Source organism: Gymnodraco acuticeps, unplaced genomic scaffold, assembly GCF_902827175.1.
Source record: "Gymnodraco acuticeps unplaced genomic scaffold, fGymAcu1.1, whole genome shotgun sequence".
Taxonomy (NCBI): Eukaryota; Metazoa; Chordata; class Actinopteri; order Perciformes; family Bathydraconidae; genus Gymnodraco; species Gymnodraco acuticeps.
This window is the reverse complement of record NW_022992351.1, coordinates 5,086,557-5,104,719: the sequence shown is the minus strand read 5'-3', so window position 1 is coordinate 5,104,719 and position 18,163 is coordinate 5,086,557. Positions and strand designations below refer to the sequence as shown.

Below are 18,163 nucleotides of genomic sequence, written 5' to 3'. Positions count from 1 at the left end.
AAAGACAAAATTATCACAAAAGTGTTGAACGTTAACATTTCGGATTAAGAACACACATATTCTTCTGTTGTTTCATATTATTTGCTACTGCCCTATATAAAGCTGATAGTCAGTAATGTGGTAAAGTTGTATGCAAACCATACTACACTCTGGAAAGGAGATAGACACTGAACTACAACAGCATCCCAGCATTTGCAAAGCATTCACAGACATAAACAAAGAAGCCTCTGCTGCAACACTCGTGAGTTAAACAATTTAAGTTGTTATTTGTTAGTCATCTTTTTAAAAGCAGCTAACATTTACTTAAGCGTGATGGACAGCTAAAAAAAAAGAACACACGCTTTTGACAAATGCCAAAACAGAAAGATTAAACATTAAGCAACCAGTTTGATTTATAAATAAGATAATATATTAAAGATTTGTATCATGACATTCCTACCTTCCAGAGGGATGTTGAGGCCTGTGGCTGTGGAGGTGAAGGCCAAAAGCAGAACAAGCTGCAGGCTCCCCACCAGCCTCATCACCCTCCACTGGTGGATGGAGACAGCAGAGATCAGGAGAACGTGTTGATATGGATCAACTGGCGTCACTTGGGATTTGTAAGGCACATGGAAGAGGACCTGAAAGAGTCAGAGTAAGATTTATTTTTAAAAGATGAATCTACTGATTAAAGTTGGAGAAAAACAACAACAGTTTGATCACAAGCATATGTTCTTTTCACAGAGATGCTGCACTTAATGAACATCACAGAGGGGGAGATGCTTTTCTCTAAATGAGCTGTGAACAAACACACTTATAGGGAAACGTTGCCTGTCACTGAGGGGAGTTAACACCGGCAGTAACACTGAGAAAGCTGAACATGGTTCAGTTGTACATACCAACAACATTGCAACGATACAAACCTGGTTTAAAATTGTCAAAGTTTCCATTTAAGTTAGCATTGTTGACTTTAAACGTTATACTGTGGTTGTCAAGTGACAGTATAGAAAACCATAACACAAATACACAAACAAAATCTTACTCAATGCCTATCCTTTTTTAAATAATTGAACGACTCCTGTTCAACTCGCTGTACCTCAGGGAAAAAATAATGTTCTTTATTATTGCTAGAAAATGTAACTTTAAGGCATTTATAAATGGATTGGAAGGGTTAACACTCAAATGTAGTAATAGAGAGCAAGGAACTACATAATATTGGAAATCCTTATAATTATGTTTTTAGAGTTATCAAAATCAGTACTTTGTATATAAATACATTTGGATTTTCCATGTATACATAAAAAAAACGTATATTCTATAATAAAAGGCCCATTTAAAGAACATTTCCTTAATGTATTCAAAATGTCCCATTGAGGATATTATTATACTATTCAGCATTATTTGTTCATCATTATTGTGATGTCGTAGCACAACACTGCCTGGAGATTACCCTTTGAACTGTAAAGCCTGGCTGGTGACATGGCATAGCATGCTTACAGTAAACCCACCTGGCACAAAGCTGCAGTCTGCTACGACAGCTAGATCCAAGATGGCAGACTATAAATTGGTCTAAGCCAGTTAGTATTTCACGGCTTAGTTCTCACAGTGCTGAGACTGTGACTGCAGCACTGGCAATGCCAAACGGGTCCAGCCTCCAGCTAATCCTGCTATTAGCCGAATGAAAGAGGGAGCCCCGGCAGTCATACAGTACGCTGCCTAACAGTGACTGAGTGCTGCTCTGGGTTCTTCTAAGGACGCAAAGCTGCATGTGTTGCCCCTTCTCAGTGAGCAAGGTTAATTTGGTAATTGTTGTGGACTAGATGCAGGATTAAGCTGCTTGAATTTAGAATCAATTAAACAAATTGAGAGATTGTGGAAGAGTAGTACTTGCAATAAGGACTTTTTTGTGATTATCCTCCATCGGATTGAATGGTAAACAAAGCTGGATAGATGTTTGTCACAGTGGGGTAAACATGCATTTTCATGTTGTAATAAAGCTGTAATCCTCTGTCATTCTCTGTCTGCTGCTATTGTGTGCTATAATTTACACACACAGGCCCACACATGAGCATGCCTGCACATAATCACAGACAGAAAATCACATAAGCCCAGCAGGACATGCAGAGTCCTTGATAGGCAGGAGGTACACAGTCCACCAGTGACTTGAGAAGTGGGACCTTTTATCCACATTTGTGTTAATCCTACCAACAACCAGTCAATTTATATTCAAACACAGCAGAAATACTGTAGCAACTTTGTGGGTTAGACAGATTATACTACATTCCACATGCGCGTGGAGTTCTGAAAACATGTCACTTTAATCATAAGTGAAACTAAACTGACAGTCTGTTTAAAAGGCAAAATCCTTAGAGCATAACATGGGGTGGAGTCACTATGTAAATAGTTCACAAAGCATTTGTTTGGGAAGTCGAGGGATCTGTTACCTGAACACATGGCAGATCACAGCCACAAATCTGCAGGGATTGTGTTTCCTAAGCCAATAGTTGGCTAGGGCACGAAGAGTGTGACTACATGTCTAATCCTTGCCAACACACACTGTATACAATGACCCCCTCCCTTTCTTTGAACTCAAACTTAGTTCAATCGGCCTCACACAAACACACACTCCTACTCGATATATCGTTGCAAAGTAAAGACTGTAAAGTAAAGCATAAATTATCTGAACACGTATTATTATACAAAACTACTACTCAAATACATATACAGTCAGAACAGAGAGTAAAAATGGCAGAACACTTTACATGAAGTAACAGTTCTACTTACTGGTTTCTGAGTCATTCTACATCTTAAGTCCACTTCTATCAGAGTGCAGTTGAACTACAAGTCCATACTAAACATTTTACAGGGCAGGACCATCAAGAGATCATTCCAGCAACTCTCTCTGAACCAACATATCTGACATGTCCTTCCTCCTTAACCTCACGTTGTTCCTCTCATGGTGCACAGGCACGCCTCCCTGCCCGCCCCTCCACTCAAGCGGCTAAAGGAGCGACAGGAGACTCACTGAAGTGACATATGTCGGCAAAGCCTCTCACTTGGCAAAGAGGCTCTCTAAGCCTGTGACAATGAGGGGACAAAGCCTGCACTGCGGGGCTTCTCAGTGAGCATTAAAGAATGGGTGTAGAGGAAGTTCAGGCATGTCTCTCCCTCTCTTTCTCTGCACTATCTCTCCCCTTTTTCCTAGATCCCTCCATCCTGCGTTCCACAAACAATGCACGACCATTTACACCCAGTTCCATCTCGATGATTTTTTATGCCATGTGTCTCAGATCCAATGAAAGGGTAGGGAGTCATCTTCTTTCAGAGGACCACGGCTTTTGTGTACTTTCTTTTCCACACAGTGCTCCGGGGTATTGATAGAGAGAGGAATGGGAGTACATGCCAGAAATAGACACACAATTGTTGATAGCAGCCCACTAGAAGCTTTATGATTTGGCTTTTCCTTTCTATCTAAGTTTTTGTAAAGATTGTTATTGGTTTCTTATCTGAAAACATGTCAAGATATAATTCAGTATTATAAGTAGCTCTCCTGAAGGTAAAGGTAAATATCTCGTACATGCAAAAAGGTCACCACCTGTTATCTGTATGTTATTTTCTCAATAGGCCTCATTTATATTCCACGGAGTAAAGCAGGGATTTGCAATATACTGTAGGTGGCTTATCAAACACCGTTGTGAGTTTAAAGTGTTAGCAGATCTGCATTGTGTTTAGGAATAATGGGGAGTGTTTCTACAACATCATTTTCTAAGCCTAATGGAGATATAATGACCGCACCGATAAGCAATGCTCACACTGCCCTGCAGGGCAATCCAACCAGCAGGAAACGTGTTGACATTCACAGCTCAGTATATTAAAGCCTGAAATGAGGTAGTGCATGCTACCTGCTAACGCTGAGATGAACTGTTCTAAAGTGAAGAATGGGATACTAATGGTTTTAGAAAAAAAGCTTTGGGGAGCACATCTCAAGGGAAAACAATGTATTTATACTGCGTAATAAAGAAAATCAAATAGTCTTGTAAAACGTGATACTGTTTTTCGGTTTATCTATTTGCGTATAAGAACACTGCATTAACTAGAAAGCCGTTCCTTTTTACTTTTACCCTTTTAAACCAGTGATTGATTGCCAGACATACTGTAACATACAATGCCATCCGTTTAAGCTGTCATCACCTGAAATGGACCTATTCCATGTTTAAGAGCGCACAGCTTCTGTAAACACAGAGGAACAAACCTAAGAGGCAACTTGCATGTCCTCGTAAAGGGGGGGGGGGGGGCATTCCATAAATATGTATTTCTGCCAAATCAGACAATTGATGACAATCTGTTGTGCGTAGACGGCTCTGCTAAGATTGTTCCCTAGTTTAGGTTTCATGTTATGTGTCTGTCTGTCTAATATAGTTCTCGTCTTCCCCTGTCTCGTTGCCAGATTGTCTTGTGCGTTCCAGCGTAAGATCATTTTGTCATTGTCCATAGAGTTAGATTAAGTAAGTCGTTTTTGTAGTTTTTTGATAGTATAGGTTAGACAGTTTATTGAGTGTTTGTTTTGTTGCTTTTTGTATTCAGTGTGTTATGACCGGTCTACATTAAAACACTTTATTTTGATACTTTGTTTGTCTCTGCATCGTGCATTTGATTCCACGCCCTTGTACAGCCTTAACACAATCTCTCCTAGGAGAGTTATTTTGTCCTTTGATATGTCTCATGCTCAGTGCCTCTTTCTCTTCTATGGACAAACGAGAAAAATGTTAAGACTAAGAATGTAGATTCAATTAATAAAAGCAAACTTTAAGCCCCCTAATTAGGCTTATATGAAAGAAAGAAAATACTAAAAAATATATAATTATATATTACCGCAGTCAGATGACAACCAGACACATACACAAACTTATATAGGATAAATATGACTTTTTTAAGGATCTCTATTTATGACCAGATTCTTTTTTTTGTTGTCAAGTAAACATGAATGTTAAAACAGACGAGACACAACTTCAATTGCAAATTCCTACTTCAAATCTACATCTCACCCCCCTGTGGTGACGAGCTGAAAAGGTGTCCTGGCCCCATGCCTTTGTCATGATGCATTTCCTCTCCAACAGTCCTTGCCTTTGGTCTTTCGCCACCGTCTTTATGCAAAGTGCACAAAATACCAATTACCAAATGCCTTCCATACAAACTTAGGAAATGTCATATGACGTGGTTAAAATATCTATAAACATATTATGTGCAAGTTTGTAATGAGTATAATCAAAGAAAAGGCCAGAAGGGCACCAGGACACACCTGTACAGTAAATCTATTTCAACGGAAGCTAAGGTTGTGACCCATTCATGATTCCATTACATTCTCAAACATTGTCTAAAATCACAAAGGAAAATATTTCAGAGAGTGCTTCACTAGGTGTAGCCACTCCACACAGTCAGATATACGACTGCAGACAAAGATACTCAACATAGCATGCTGTCAACGCAGACAATGCCAGCAATGATGGAGGAGGTTTCAAAAGTCAGAACATCAGCTGGGACTGACAGAGATAAACCAGCCGCCAGACAAACTCTATTATGTACAAATACTAGAGTGCTTTATAATCCTGTGGACTGTGTTTTACCAATATACACACTTTAAATTCAAAGGGTTGGGCTACCATAGGTAACATTCTTTAAATGCAGTATGTTAAACAAATGTGATTGTAAAGAAAGTGTAATCAAGCACATATCCTGGCTGCCTCAGGAAATCCCTCATGTGTTCATGTGTCTAACGTCATTTGGCTGACACAAAAACCATTAGATCTCTGTAGATCTTGACTGATTACTTTTTCCGAGGCAAATACCAACTCTTTAGCTAGGCGTATTATCCAGGCTTCTTTAACAATACTGTATGATTGCCCTGCTTATCCGTAGATGAAAGGAGTAACGCTTACTACACATTTATCATATTTGCAGACACTGATTGATGGAAGTAATGCCAACATTAGGGAAGACCCTCTCTAGACGCCAAAGTTGTAAGCTAGTTAAGGTCATAACATAACAACTTCCCTTACCTCAGGTCAACATGTCTTCGTCATTACCTAATGGCGCAATAAGATGTCTCTGTTTCGGTCCCACAAGCTCTACAGCAAGCTAGTAATTATGTATGCCTGGAATTCACACAAACAGCTCTCTGACACACATCCAACGCGTCCATCAAAACCTGTGCTTCCAGTATTATGTTAAAAGAAGAAGCTCTATACTTGTACACAAGCAAAACAGGTTCAAGTCAAAAGCCTGTTGTGACTCTAAACATCAAAACATGTTGCACTGCTGCTTCTATAACTTTGCATTTCCTAATTAAATGTTCATATTATGATGTTATAGAGACCTACTGTAAACTGGTTTGCCTGTGATCAATGCCTACAACAGAATTGATTTTAAATTGTTAAGCCCACATGTGTTTTGATGTCATTAGTCCATGCTCATCAAGCTGTCACCATTAATGTCAGAATGATGTTTTCTTTCCTCCATCCTTTCATGTGAATATCACTTTTGCAGAGCACATGTGCTGTGTGGAGGTTTGTCGAGGTGTGTCGCTCATTTAAGTGCCATTAAGCCTTAAGTGGTTCCTGCGCTGGCACACGGTGCTTTGTGAAGTGACATGTGAAGTGTCACTATAAACAGAAGCCATCCTGGCACGCGGTTGACACGCTACTAAAACCTTAAATACTAGTTACCAAATCATAGACCATGAGGTGTGGCATTTCCTGAGCAGTAAAGATACTCTACCTTTTCCATTTCTCAAGATTTCCCCCTTACCGAAAACATTGGGATACAATAATGAATTAAACGGAAAACTTTATTTTTTCATTTGAATCCATCTGTTGGGAGACACAGGCTAACAACATGAATCACTATAGAAACACGTTCCTCGCAAAAGTGTTGAGTGACAAAGAGTGGCATTCAGGAGCCTAATCAGTTTGCCACAGCTAGCAGCACAGGGAGAGACAGTGTGGAGACACACAGTCACACTCAGCTTCCTCCCTTTAGAGACTGCAGGCCAGGAGAAGACCTCTTCACACCTTCCTTCACCCCTTCCTTCACCCCGACACATTGTTCATCGCTGTTGCAGAGAGACGGATAAGGGAGCAGTGCTGTGCTCTGTGGCCTGAACTAAGCTGGTAATTAGTTTATGGGATAATCTTGAAGGTCTAAAGTGGTATTTAGTTGGATGGGCAATGTCTTTCTTTTAAAGACAAAAACGAAAAGATGTTGCAATTTCTATTGCTTCAGTATTTTGACCAAACCTAAATTTGCAAAAGTTTGACTTTTATGGGATTACAGGTCTGTGATTACACATAATACAGATATTATTAAAAGTTATAATGATATAATACTTTAGAATGAACTCAATAGTTATAGACCATGTATTCAAATTAATTTGTATTAGGTTCCACTCCTGTGTTTTGAATTCAGTTGGACGGAAAACTTTTTTTGGTTTATTTTCACATGAATAAATACTTTAATTTGTTTTAAGAAGATGTATGTGTGTTAAAGCCAGATTATCTATTATAGGACCTTTTAATAAAGTGCTTGGACTATGTGTGGGTCTATTTGTGTGATGGATTAGCTACAATAACACAAGACATGAGGAATCCGTTTTTAAAGACAATGCATTCCTCCTAGAGAACTAATTTAAAATATGCCATCAGCCCTCCAGCTATTTGTTTAGCTAAAAACATACACTATACCAATCAACAGAATATATCCCTCAATTTAAATTCTTATGTCCCTACGTAATGGCAGACCATTTTCTGTTTCCAGTTGAGACAACGGACAGTAAATATACCCGATGACACACTAAACTCCTCTCTTCTGACTGACAATAACAGCCACCCGTGAATCCCCAGAGACTTTCATGTACGTAAGGTGACAGGTTGCAATAAATGTAATTTTGGGATGTTTAGAAATGACAGCTGTTGTTCGGTCCTGGGGATTAACCTTCATCTCCAAAGGGCTCAGACGCAGAAAGTAATGAAGCCCCACCTCAGGGTGAGACCTGCCTGGTCTTGTATCAAGCACACACACCTTTGTGAACACTCTCTCTCTCTCACGTGTCCTTTCCCACTCTTCTTTTTAACAACCAGAAACGCAGTTTTCTGGATGTCATTACTCAAGTATAAAGTAGACTAAAAGAAAAGTAAAGAAGAAAAGAGCGATTTTCCTGTCACTTTGAGGAAAAATCCAAATGTGTTGTTTTCAAACGGCTTGCACCTGCAGCTTAGTATCTTCTCAAAAACAAGTCAGAAAAGGATTAAGAGTAGTACTTATACCCTAATATCTGTTTGTCTGGATAAAAGAACTCTGAGCCAAGGCTCCAATCCCATAAGTGTGGGTGACATTTTGAGGTACCGTGTATAATCAGATAAAAAAAATATGATACCTGGCATTTGGTAGTGGAGTTACAAGTGATACACAGTCAAATGCTAGAATGATGGAATTCTGCCAATTATCTAGCATGGCATCTACTGCATCTACATTACTCTTAAATTAGTAAATGATTTCCAAAGAAAGCCCTATCAATCAATGAGTTATGAATCATCTGCTACATGTCAAAAGAATAATGCTCATGAGTCACCTCACCCAAGTGTACTCTTAAAAGCTATTCCTTAAACATCATGACAAGCCAAACAAGCTCTGACAACGACTCACAACACATTGTTGATAAGCATTTTTTTTTAAATGGAATGGTAATGAAGAAAATAGACCAATTACACATAATGCACAGAGTCCTGTTATCTCGATCAACGAGAGAGGTCAACTAAAAACACAATCAAGGTAATTCTATCAGAATAGGCACTAATGGTGGATCAAATGTGCTCCTATCACTGCACTAAAAGCAGTATTTCATGTGACGTTCCTGAAAACTTTAACTTATTTCCGATCAGCCTGTTTTCACCCAGTTGGCCTTCATTTGTCACATCAATGTGATGGCACAGAGCCAATGGCGCTTGAGGAGACTCATCAGCTTGGTGTTTAAATGACTCTTGGGACAGGAAACATAGGAGTTGTACCTTGCATCTCCCCGTGTGAGTGATAGCCTCAATGCTGCCAAACACAGGCCCACGACAGAAGTACCCCTGTGAAAGTATCAGGGCCTTGCTTCATTTGCATTTTTGGAACATCATGAATAAAAGTGTTTGTTCTGGTCTGGGCTCCCAATTGAAAGGGTCCATTAAAGAGTCTTTTAGGGGTTTCACTATGTTGGGTCGGAAGTTTGGGAGCTGGTGTACGGAGAAGAGTGACAGTGCAAAGAAAAAAATATTCTGGAGGCCACGGTGGCCCGGATCAATCGGTATGCAGATGACATTGTTTTCAAGGTAGGCCACATTAAAAGACATCACTCACGATTATGAAATGTATCCATATACAGTAGACAAGGAACTTGTTGGCAGATTGTGATTAAACACATTAAGGATGGTCTCACATGTGGCACCACGTATCACCAGAAGCCTATTTACTGTAAGCCAGAGATTGCAACATCCCCACAGGCAAACAATTATCAAATACCTACTTTCTCACACACAGGTACTTTCAGGATAAAGGAGGACACCCGCAAAAGAGCTGCAGCACATCCCTCGTCCCTTCTACTATGAGTAATACTACCGAGTGTGTGTGAATGTGTTTTCCAACATTTAGCTGTTGGTTAAATAGATAATAAAGACATTATAGAGATCAAAGAAGTTGCCAACATACAGACTGTGTGTGTGAGGGTGTGCATATTGGATACAATGCTTGTTTAACCTATTTCCTAAATCTGCAACAGCAATCTGAACCTAAAGGCATCATAATGATCATTTACCACACTGTAAAATAAAGATGAATGCTAAATGTAGGATCACAATGTTCTCCTTAACAATTAAATCAAAAGGTATTTCTGTTACTATTTTCTGGGGCCAGGGTAAAAATATAATCCTTTATTTTTTTGGTAAAGACTTGTGCAGATCCTGTCTACAAGGAATCAAAGTCCCCTAAAACAAAAGGTTTATCAAAGGGAATTTTCAAGCTGCCTCACCTTTATCTATTGATTGGAAAGAGAATTTCAGACATGCTGATTTGCCTGAATCTCTACATGGCCTGATAATCATTCAGATTAGGGCTGTGAAGTACGCCAAGCATTTGTGTTTGTATTTGTTTAGAAGTAAAATCACTTCTTTCTGCATTCAAATAAAAGTGGATGTACATTATTCTTTTTTGAAACGATCCTGTTTTCATTGCTATTTTTAAAAATACTTTACATTTTAGGACATACACATCTGCTGTTAAGGTAGAACTGAATACAAGAGTCTTGTGCAAGATTATTGTAAGCGAGGTTATGAGTTTGTGAATGCATGAAAGTGAGGGAATGTGAGAGGGGCAATGAATGACAAACAGAAAAGGGAGAGGGGGAGGCAGGGAGTTTTGAGGGTGATATCTACGGCACAGGAGAGCGAAATCCATGGGAATTCGTCTCATTAGCATATGAATCAAATTCCAGCAGCACGGAAAGACAGACATTCAATTCAGAGAACGTTGTTAGGAATAACAGAAGTAGATGAGCAAAATCATTGGGCTGAGTGCAAGGGTCAGAGTTAATCCTCCCATGGTGTGCCACAAAAATATGGCCTATTAAAGGCCTGGCGGAAACATGATCAAGATAAAACAACAACGAAGCAGCTTTCAGTTATTATGCTCCAAATATCTGGAACAAACTCCCAGAATCCTGCAAGTCTGCTACAACTTTTAAATCCAGGCTGAAGACATTTATTTTTGCTGCTGCTTTTAATTGAACTATTAATATCTTACACTGCACTGTAACTTTTATTCATGTATATTTTTTATTATCTCTGATTTTTAATGACTGTTTTTAAATGCCATTTTATAATGCGTTTCCACTGCACTATTTCTTAATGCTCTTAATGTCTTTCATTTTTGTAACGCACTTTGAATTGCCTTGGGAATTGTGAATTGTGTTGAAAGGTGCTATATAAATAAACTTGCCTTGCCTTACTGTATATTACCATGACACACTGTTAGCATTAAACAAGCATGTACAACACTTGCATGCTCAGCATAAGGGTGAAACTGTGCAGATACAGCTTCTAGTGGTTATAAAATAAGCTTTAATGGTACTATTTTCAATACAATTAAATGCATGACTACCATTTTTGCTCTTTATATTGATGTAAAAGCTATCAAAAGTTCCAAATAAATGCTTCTTAAAGCATCTGAAATGAGATGAACTGTATTATGTTCATAGATGATAGACTACAAGATCTCACCCTTACAACATTTAATAGAAAAACATGTTTAATTAATATAATTAGCTGCAGCAGTTATATAACAATACTATACACTGTAAATCCTACATGTAATAAAATGTATAGACATGTTTTATTAGTCTCTGATCAGTGGTGTCTTTTCTCAGCCTAAAAGCAGGGTAACAGGTACGGACATGAAAACCGTGAGTCATAGCTAAATTCTTTACTCCTTTCAAAAACAGGAGACCTCTCCTATAATTATGTTTTCAGCAGAAATGGTTCCCGCTGTTCATTCAGAGTAGGTGTTGATTGTGAGACAGGTCCAAAACAAAACAAGTTATCCACTCAGAAATCTGCACGAGGTGACCACACATGGAGAGGATGTTTACTTCATAGTCTAGCAACTGGGACACGCCGTCACTGTCAACAAGACGATGCGCTGGATATGTCACGTCTTTTCTCTATATTTCTATCTCAAAGTGAGCGTTTGTCCCGAAAGAGGGGTCTCAACAGTGAGGGCACTGTTCAAAAGCAAGAGTCCATATGAATGCCGTGAAGAGCATTTCAAGTGCCAGCAAACCATGTTCCTCACTTGCTAGGAGGAATGTAGCCTATTGTCAATTGAGCTGGTACAAAAGCTCCTGGAAGTGCATCACAGGGGGTGGAGGGAGGCTGAGGACAGCATACATGACCGCCCTCTAAGCCAGATCCTCTGCACCTCCTGCGCTTAAAGAAACTCCACGTGCTCCAATTCAGACTGGGGTGCAAAGTTATTTGTGCCCCCTGTGTGAGGCGTTGATTTCACCAAACAGTTGTCTGCTGGAGGGGTCATGACCTTTGCTCTTGGTTGTTAGGAGCCACGAGAGCTGTGAGGCAGAAAGCCGGACACCATGGTAACTAGAGTGCTGGTATCTATGCTGGAAAGATTTACTGGGAATTTTAAAGACGTTTCCACAGGATACAAGCCCTTGTTGCGGGAGAGTTAACAAATCCATCAACAAATGTGAAAAGGCGGACAGGAGACAGGCTGAAGACACAATCAGTGTCTGACAGTGACTCCTCTATTTTAAAACCACAGTGTTGATGGCAGCGAGTTCCTGTGTCAGTGACTCCTGTAAATATTTAACGAGCATTCCAAATGTGGACTGGCTGTCCTCGGAGGAGAGCAATAAATTCCCTCACCAAATACACACATCAGTGCTCGACCTGTTAAGTTTCTCTTTCATGGTCAGCTTCCGATCAAAGCCAACCAGGCATCATTAGACTATCGAGCGAGGAGTGAGATTCCTATGTGTCCTTTTATGGAGCAGAAGCAGGGAGTTAGGCTACAACACAAACTAAAACTCACAGCAGGAAAAACCATGGGAACGACACGGCAAAACCACCTACCAGACATAAAAATTCCACTTTGGATTTTTCTTAACCATTATTTCGTTTGGGGGTGGCCTGGTATAATGCATATTGTGGTACTAAAGACTGGACAAATACAAAAAGTTAAATCAGTTTCAAAATGTAAACATGCAAAGAACAATTATGACACTCTGTTTCTGACAGCTGTTATCTCACATTCTCAAGCACAGGCTGCTAAATGTATTCATGTATGCAGTTTTCTCAGATTATCTTCTTAAACAGTCCTTAAACAGTTCATCCACATGAATGCTTTCTCCGAGGCTATTGATATGTAAAATATGTGATTATTGTGCTTCTCTAGAAAAGCAAACATAATCACATTTCTTTCACAATCATTATTTTGCTTTCGGGAGTAAGAGATATTTTGCAGCCTTTGCCATCTGCTTTGAAGCACTCTTTGCATTTTGCTTCCCACAGACGATTTTGTTGAATCGAGTGTAGTAATGCATGAAGGATTTCATGGTAAAAATGTAGTGTGTTAGGAAGAATATGTATATTTGAACTTAGTAATTGTTCCTGCAGCAATTACAGAGCTTTGCACATGGCATAATGAAGCATTTTAAGGCTGTTTAACGACTTTTGCATTGCTGGGATGAGAAGACTGTAATTGCTTTATATTTTGTGTTTGTCTTGTGTGTTTGCCTCCCCTTCCTATACTTTCTAATTAAGAGAATCCCCAACTGTGTCAGCCTCGTCAATACACTTCCAACACAGCAATTAATTCCTAGTGGCTCTGAGAATTTGATAACTGCAAATGCGAACATTTAATAATCTAAAAACCCTCTGGAAGTCATTTGCGATCGAGGGCTTATTGCACCACTAAATTAGATTATTAGGTTAGGTTATATTTTTGTATGCAGTGGCATGTTGACAGCATAATGTGGCTGGCTATAAGTGACTGGCATGGAGTTTTACTCTTCCCATCACGTCCCTGATTAAGTGGCTGAGAATCTCACCCCCTGCCTGGTAAGACTCTTACTAGCTGTTCCTAATGGATAACAATGAGCTGCTCAGATGCTGACAGCAGCTAAATATACTGCGTTCCGACACAACACATTTGGCTGCATTTCAAACCCATGTAATGCATTATACAATAACATAATATGGCATACATATGCTTGGCACAATATTTCATATTCATGCTTTATTTAACCAAATGTCAAGTTGTGTTGTGTTTGAGTTTCTCCTTCCTAGTAACTATGAACAATCTGCAATGTTCTGTATATCTTTACATTTTATACTATCATATGTTTATACAAGTATGTCTATGCTCCTGTAGTGTAAGATAGATAGATAGATAGATAGATAGATTCAACTTATTGTCATTACGTAGTACAGGTACTATGTAACGAAACGGTTTCTCTGCATTTGACCCATCCTAGTGTTAGGAGCAGTGGGCTGCCATTATGTACGGCGCCCGGGGAGCCGTGTAGGGAACGGTGCCTTGCTCAGGGACACCTCGGTAGCACTTGGTCTTTCCGGGACTTGAACTGGTGACCTGTTGCCAAGCCAAGTCCCTATGGACTTCGCCACCACCGCCCTATAAAAGTAAGCATATATTCCTGCTACTAACTGAAGTATTTTTTACTTTTTTAGAACATTTTAATTATCCAAACTTTCTATACTGTTGATATTTTATATAATATTTTTCATTTTATTTTTACTTTAAATGTGTAGTTGTTAATTCTCTATTCCACTTTTTAAGTATTTGTATTTTAATGTCTGAACACACTGACACTTCTGTAACAAAATAATTTCCAAAATTGGGATCAATAATGTACACAGTATATATATCTAGATTTGTGTTAGTTTAACCCTCCTGTAAAACCAGTGTTTAATCTAGAGAAGAACTCAGTAAATATACCATCAAACTACAGGCTCCAATTATACAATTACAGAGGTTTTTAATCTTACTTTTCCTCTGCAAGGCAAAGTGGAGAGGAGGAGACAGCATGCCTGGCAAGTGGCAACACATGCAGGACATACCTGTCACAGGTTGATGCTGTTTACAGCCTCTGAAAACAGTGTGAAGTGATTTACTGGGACACTTCTGCATTTATGTTCTCTCTGGGCTGCCACTGGGGAGCTATTTGCTTTGGAACGTTTTGATTTCCATTTCACAGTGTCAAAGCATTGTAACATTTCCAGGGTGAATCTAGAGTCAGTTTGCCTTCGATTTCCTCTGTATAAGTGCACTCAGACAAACCACTCACCATCTGACATTGAGATTTTAACATCCTTTCTCTGACTCTAATAAAGCAGAAAATGCAGGTGAGCCATGGATTTGGAAATTCAATACATATTTGAACCCTTAAGTCAAAACAACCTGCATGATACTGCGTTTCTTGTGCATAATTTCCACTGAATGCTGCCGCTCTACTCAACCTGACTCACTTTTAGTACCAAGTCCTTCTTCATTTGGTTTTCCACTGCAGATATTTCCCCTAAGAGTAGGTGGGATTCTTAGCTGATCACCATAGCGACACCACGTGAAACTGCTGTAATATCATCTTCATCGCAACAATTGCTGTACGCTTTCATTTCCAATCCAACAGAGAAATTCGGCACTTTGTAGATTGTACAGGTTGAATTTATTTTTTAAATTGCGGACGCAATAAAGGTAGCTTGTTTTTTTTATTGCGGGTTTGTTCAGGTTGCCCGGGGTCAGAGTACTGATGGTTCTCTCTGACCAATCAGTCGTCTGCAGACTCCACCTTTAGTATCAGCGCAGCTTGCTTGAACAGACAGAAATGGTACCAGATACTATCCAAAACTTTTGTTAGGAGTTAAATAGAGATTTGCTGCACCATACAGGGAAAATGCAGCTTTACAGAGAGATGTAATACGATTTAAATCAGTGTGTTAAAGAGGACTGTTGGAGCTACAAAAATCAACTACAACAAACACCAGCAGCTACAGTATTGTAAGAACCTCATTGTAATTCTTAAGAAGAACATTTCAAAAGCTTTGAGGGTTTAAATCTTTCTTTGTTGTATATGTCACTAATCAGACAGATCTGTGGGGTTTTAGTCTGTTGGGGAATAGCAGACATCAATTTAAATTATTGGAACTATATGCACAACTTTAATTTTTTATTTGTTGACATTTTACAAACAATAGTTGGGATTACTTGAAGTATTTATAATCTATCAAAATTCACATTAAAAAGCTCAAACTAAAACGTTGAATCATCTATCAAAGTTGTTGCAGATTACTTTTCTGTCACTCAACGGCTCAACTATGGCATTTCATCAATACTGCCAACCCCTGCCTTTTTAAATGGCTGATGATTAAAATATCCTCAGCTATAATTGAGTTAGCAGACTGAGCCTGAACATGTGGAGGGAGAAAATCTGAGCGAGATCACACCACGCCTGAATGAACACAATACCATGGATGTTTTCCACGGTTGAAATTAAAAGCTGACCTGTTTCTCATGTAACAACTTGTTGTACTGTAAATGTAATTATTGAAAGCTTGCCCCGGACATCACCCCAGGGAGTGAGGATCCCAGGATTTCCCAATTACAACTTTTCAGTCAAGTTGTGACACACAAAGAAAGACAGATGAGAGGCTCGACCCATTTGGCTATAACAAAGCTGCAGAGACTTGAATGGGCCGGCTTCACAGGACTATCGTGGCCAATGCTCTGGGCAACTGACCCGCCACTACTCATCTTCACTCTGAGTGGCCAGGCAGGGAGAACAGACACACAGAGATGTGGTCTCACTATGAAGCATTTGCATTAAGGCAGGCTGGTTTTTGAAAGGTGAGCAAATTTGTTTCACAGGACTGCAGAGCCTCATGTTTATGTCATTTTTAAAAGTCTCACAACTTCAAAAACACTGTCAATGAAAAGCTTAAGTCTTATAAAACCAATTAATTGCACATTCTGTAAGGGACTGGAATAAGACGGAACATCTCAATTGTAAACAACCGGAGTAAAAATTGGTGCAACTCTGTAAATGTCTAACTTTTTGACCCCTTAACAAACCATGGGTCACAAAATCCATTAACCTTTGACTGAGGTCTGAAAATGATTTGGTTTAAACCTGAAAATCCTTGTAAAAAATCAGCTGAAATAGCTACATTATGGTGATTTCAGAACATGTTTATAAACACAAATGAGATCAAATAAGTGATGGGATATTACAAATAAATAGGTTATTAAGTTGTATGTGTGTCAGAAAAAATACAATTTAAATAACTGCCTCCAGAGGGAGGGAGAGGCACACAGTGAAAATACTAAAGCACAGACATGAAGAGTCTAGATAAAAGTCAGAACTTGTCAATACTTTTTGTTTATGGCTTTTTGAATTTACTGCAGGATTTCATACTTGGGTTCCCTAAACCTGCATGAGAGACTCTTTTTTGTTTTTGAGCTGCACAGGGATCTGACTGCTGACAGGTAAAGTCTTCATCTGTGAACTGCCCCTGATTTCAACTGATAAACAAAACGTTCAACATACTGTTTAGTAAGTTCAGGCTGCATGATGAAAGTAATTTACTTGCATTTTACAAGTTTTGACTTCTCACCATGTGCCTGCATTTTTACGCTTTCGTATTGTTTCTGCGTAAACCTGAATAAAAACATAATTAAGTTCTCTAGAAGCTCATTGCGTTGTGCAGCTTACCCTAAGACAAGCAACTGGAGTGATAACAAAAGTGTGTTACCTATTGAAGTGTCGTCTTCAATTCCCTCAGGAGAAGCTCGTCGCGTCCAAAATGAAAAAGTGATGACAAGTTTCAGTCCCGGATGTGACAAACATCACAACTCGTGTGGATAAACTTATTTCGTTTATTTTTTAACCTCACAAGCCCAACTCTTTGAGTGTAGCCTAAAACGTAGCCGTCAACAACTGCAAATGACTCAAGTCTCCACAAGGTCGTTTCTCTATTTTAAAAGCGACAGAGGTCAAAGGACACGCAGTGGCTGCGAGGAGGGTGCGCGCGGAATGACTGCTGTCATACATTATAAACGGCCGGCACCCACGGGCTTTGCGTAAAATATGCGCGTATACAAAAACGTGGGGGCATATTTCATTGCTCGTGTACGTGCGCTAACATGTCGGATGTCAATCAAGGAGAAGGCACGAGAGCGCGTCATCTCTGGAGAGCGCCTCCTTATTTAAGTCAGTTCACACTGTCACTGTTTACATCTCAAAGGGAGGAATGTCTGCTGAGTGGACTGGGAGAAGTACTCAGATGTTGTACTTAAGTAGGCTAAATGTAGAAGTACCACAGTATAGGAATACTCTGTTCCAAGTAAGTCCTGTATTCAAAATGTTACTCAAGAAGAAAAAGTATTAGCATAACAAAACAATTGAAAATACCAAAAGTAAAAGTACTCATTATGCAAATAGTTCCATTTCAGAATAATAAATATGATATGTTTCGTTTATAATTATTGATGCATTAAAGTGTTATCAAAGCTGGTAAAGGTACAGTTTTAATGATTTTGAATACTACTGCAGGGTAGATTGTGAATT

At 39.2% G+C, this 18,163-nt stretch overlaps 1 protein-coding gene across 1 annotated transcript in view; it reads right to left on the bottom strand.

Annotated features, from left to right (window-relative positions):
- The window catches only part of LOC117541943 (neural cell adhesion molecule L1-like protein), a 62,548-nt gene extending 44,825 nt beyond the window's left edge, over positions 1-17,723 (bottom strand). The window contains exons 1-3 of the mRNA XM_034209309.1: positions 17,349-17,723; positions 5,025-5,123; positions 440-620 (exon numbers count right to left, since the gene is read on the bottom strand). Of these exons, the coding sequence (XP_034065200.1) occupies positions 440-620; positions 5,025-5,075 (232 nt within the window). The 5' untranslated portion in view covers positions 5,076-5,123; positions 17,349-17,723. The remainder of the gene's footprint in view (positions 1-439; positions 621-5,024; positions 5,124-17,348) is intronic.
- Between the last annotated feature and the right edge of the window lie 440 nt (positions 17,724-18,163).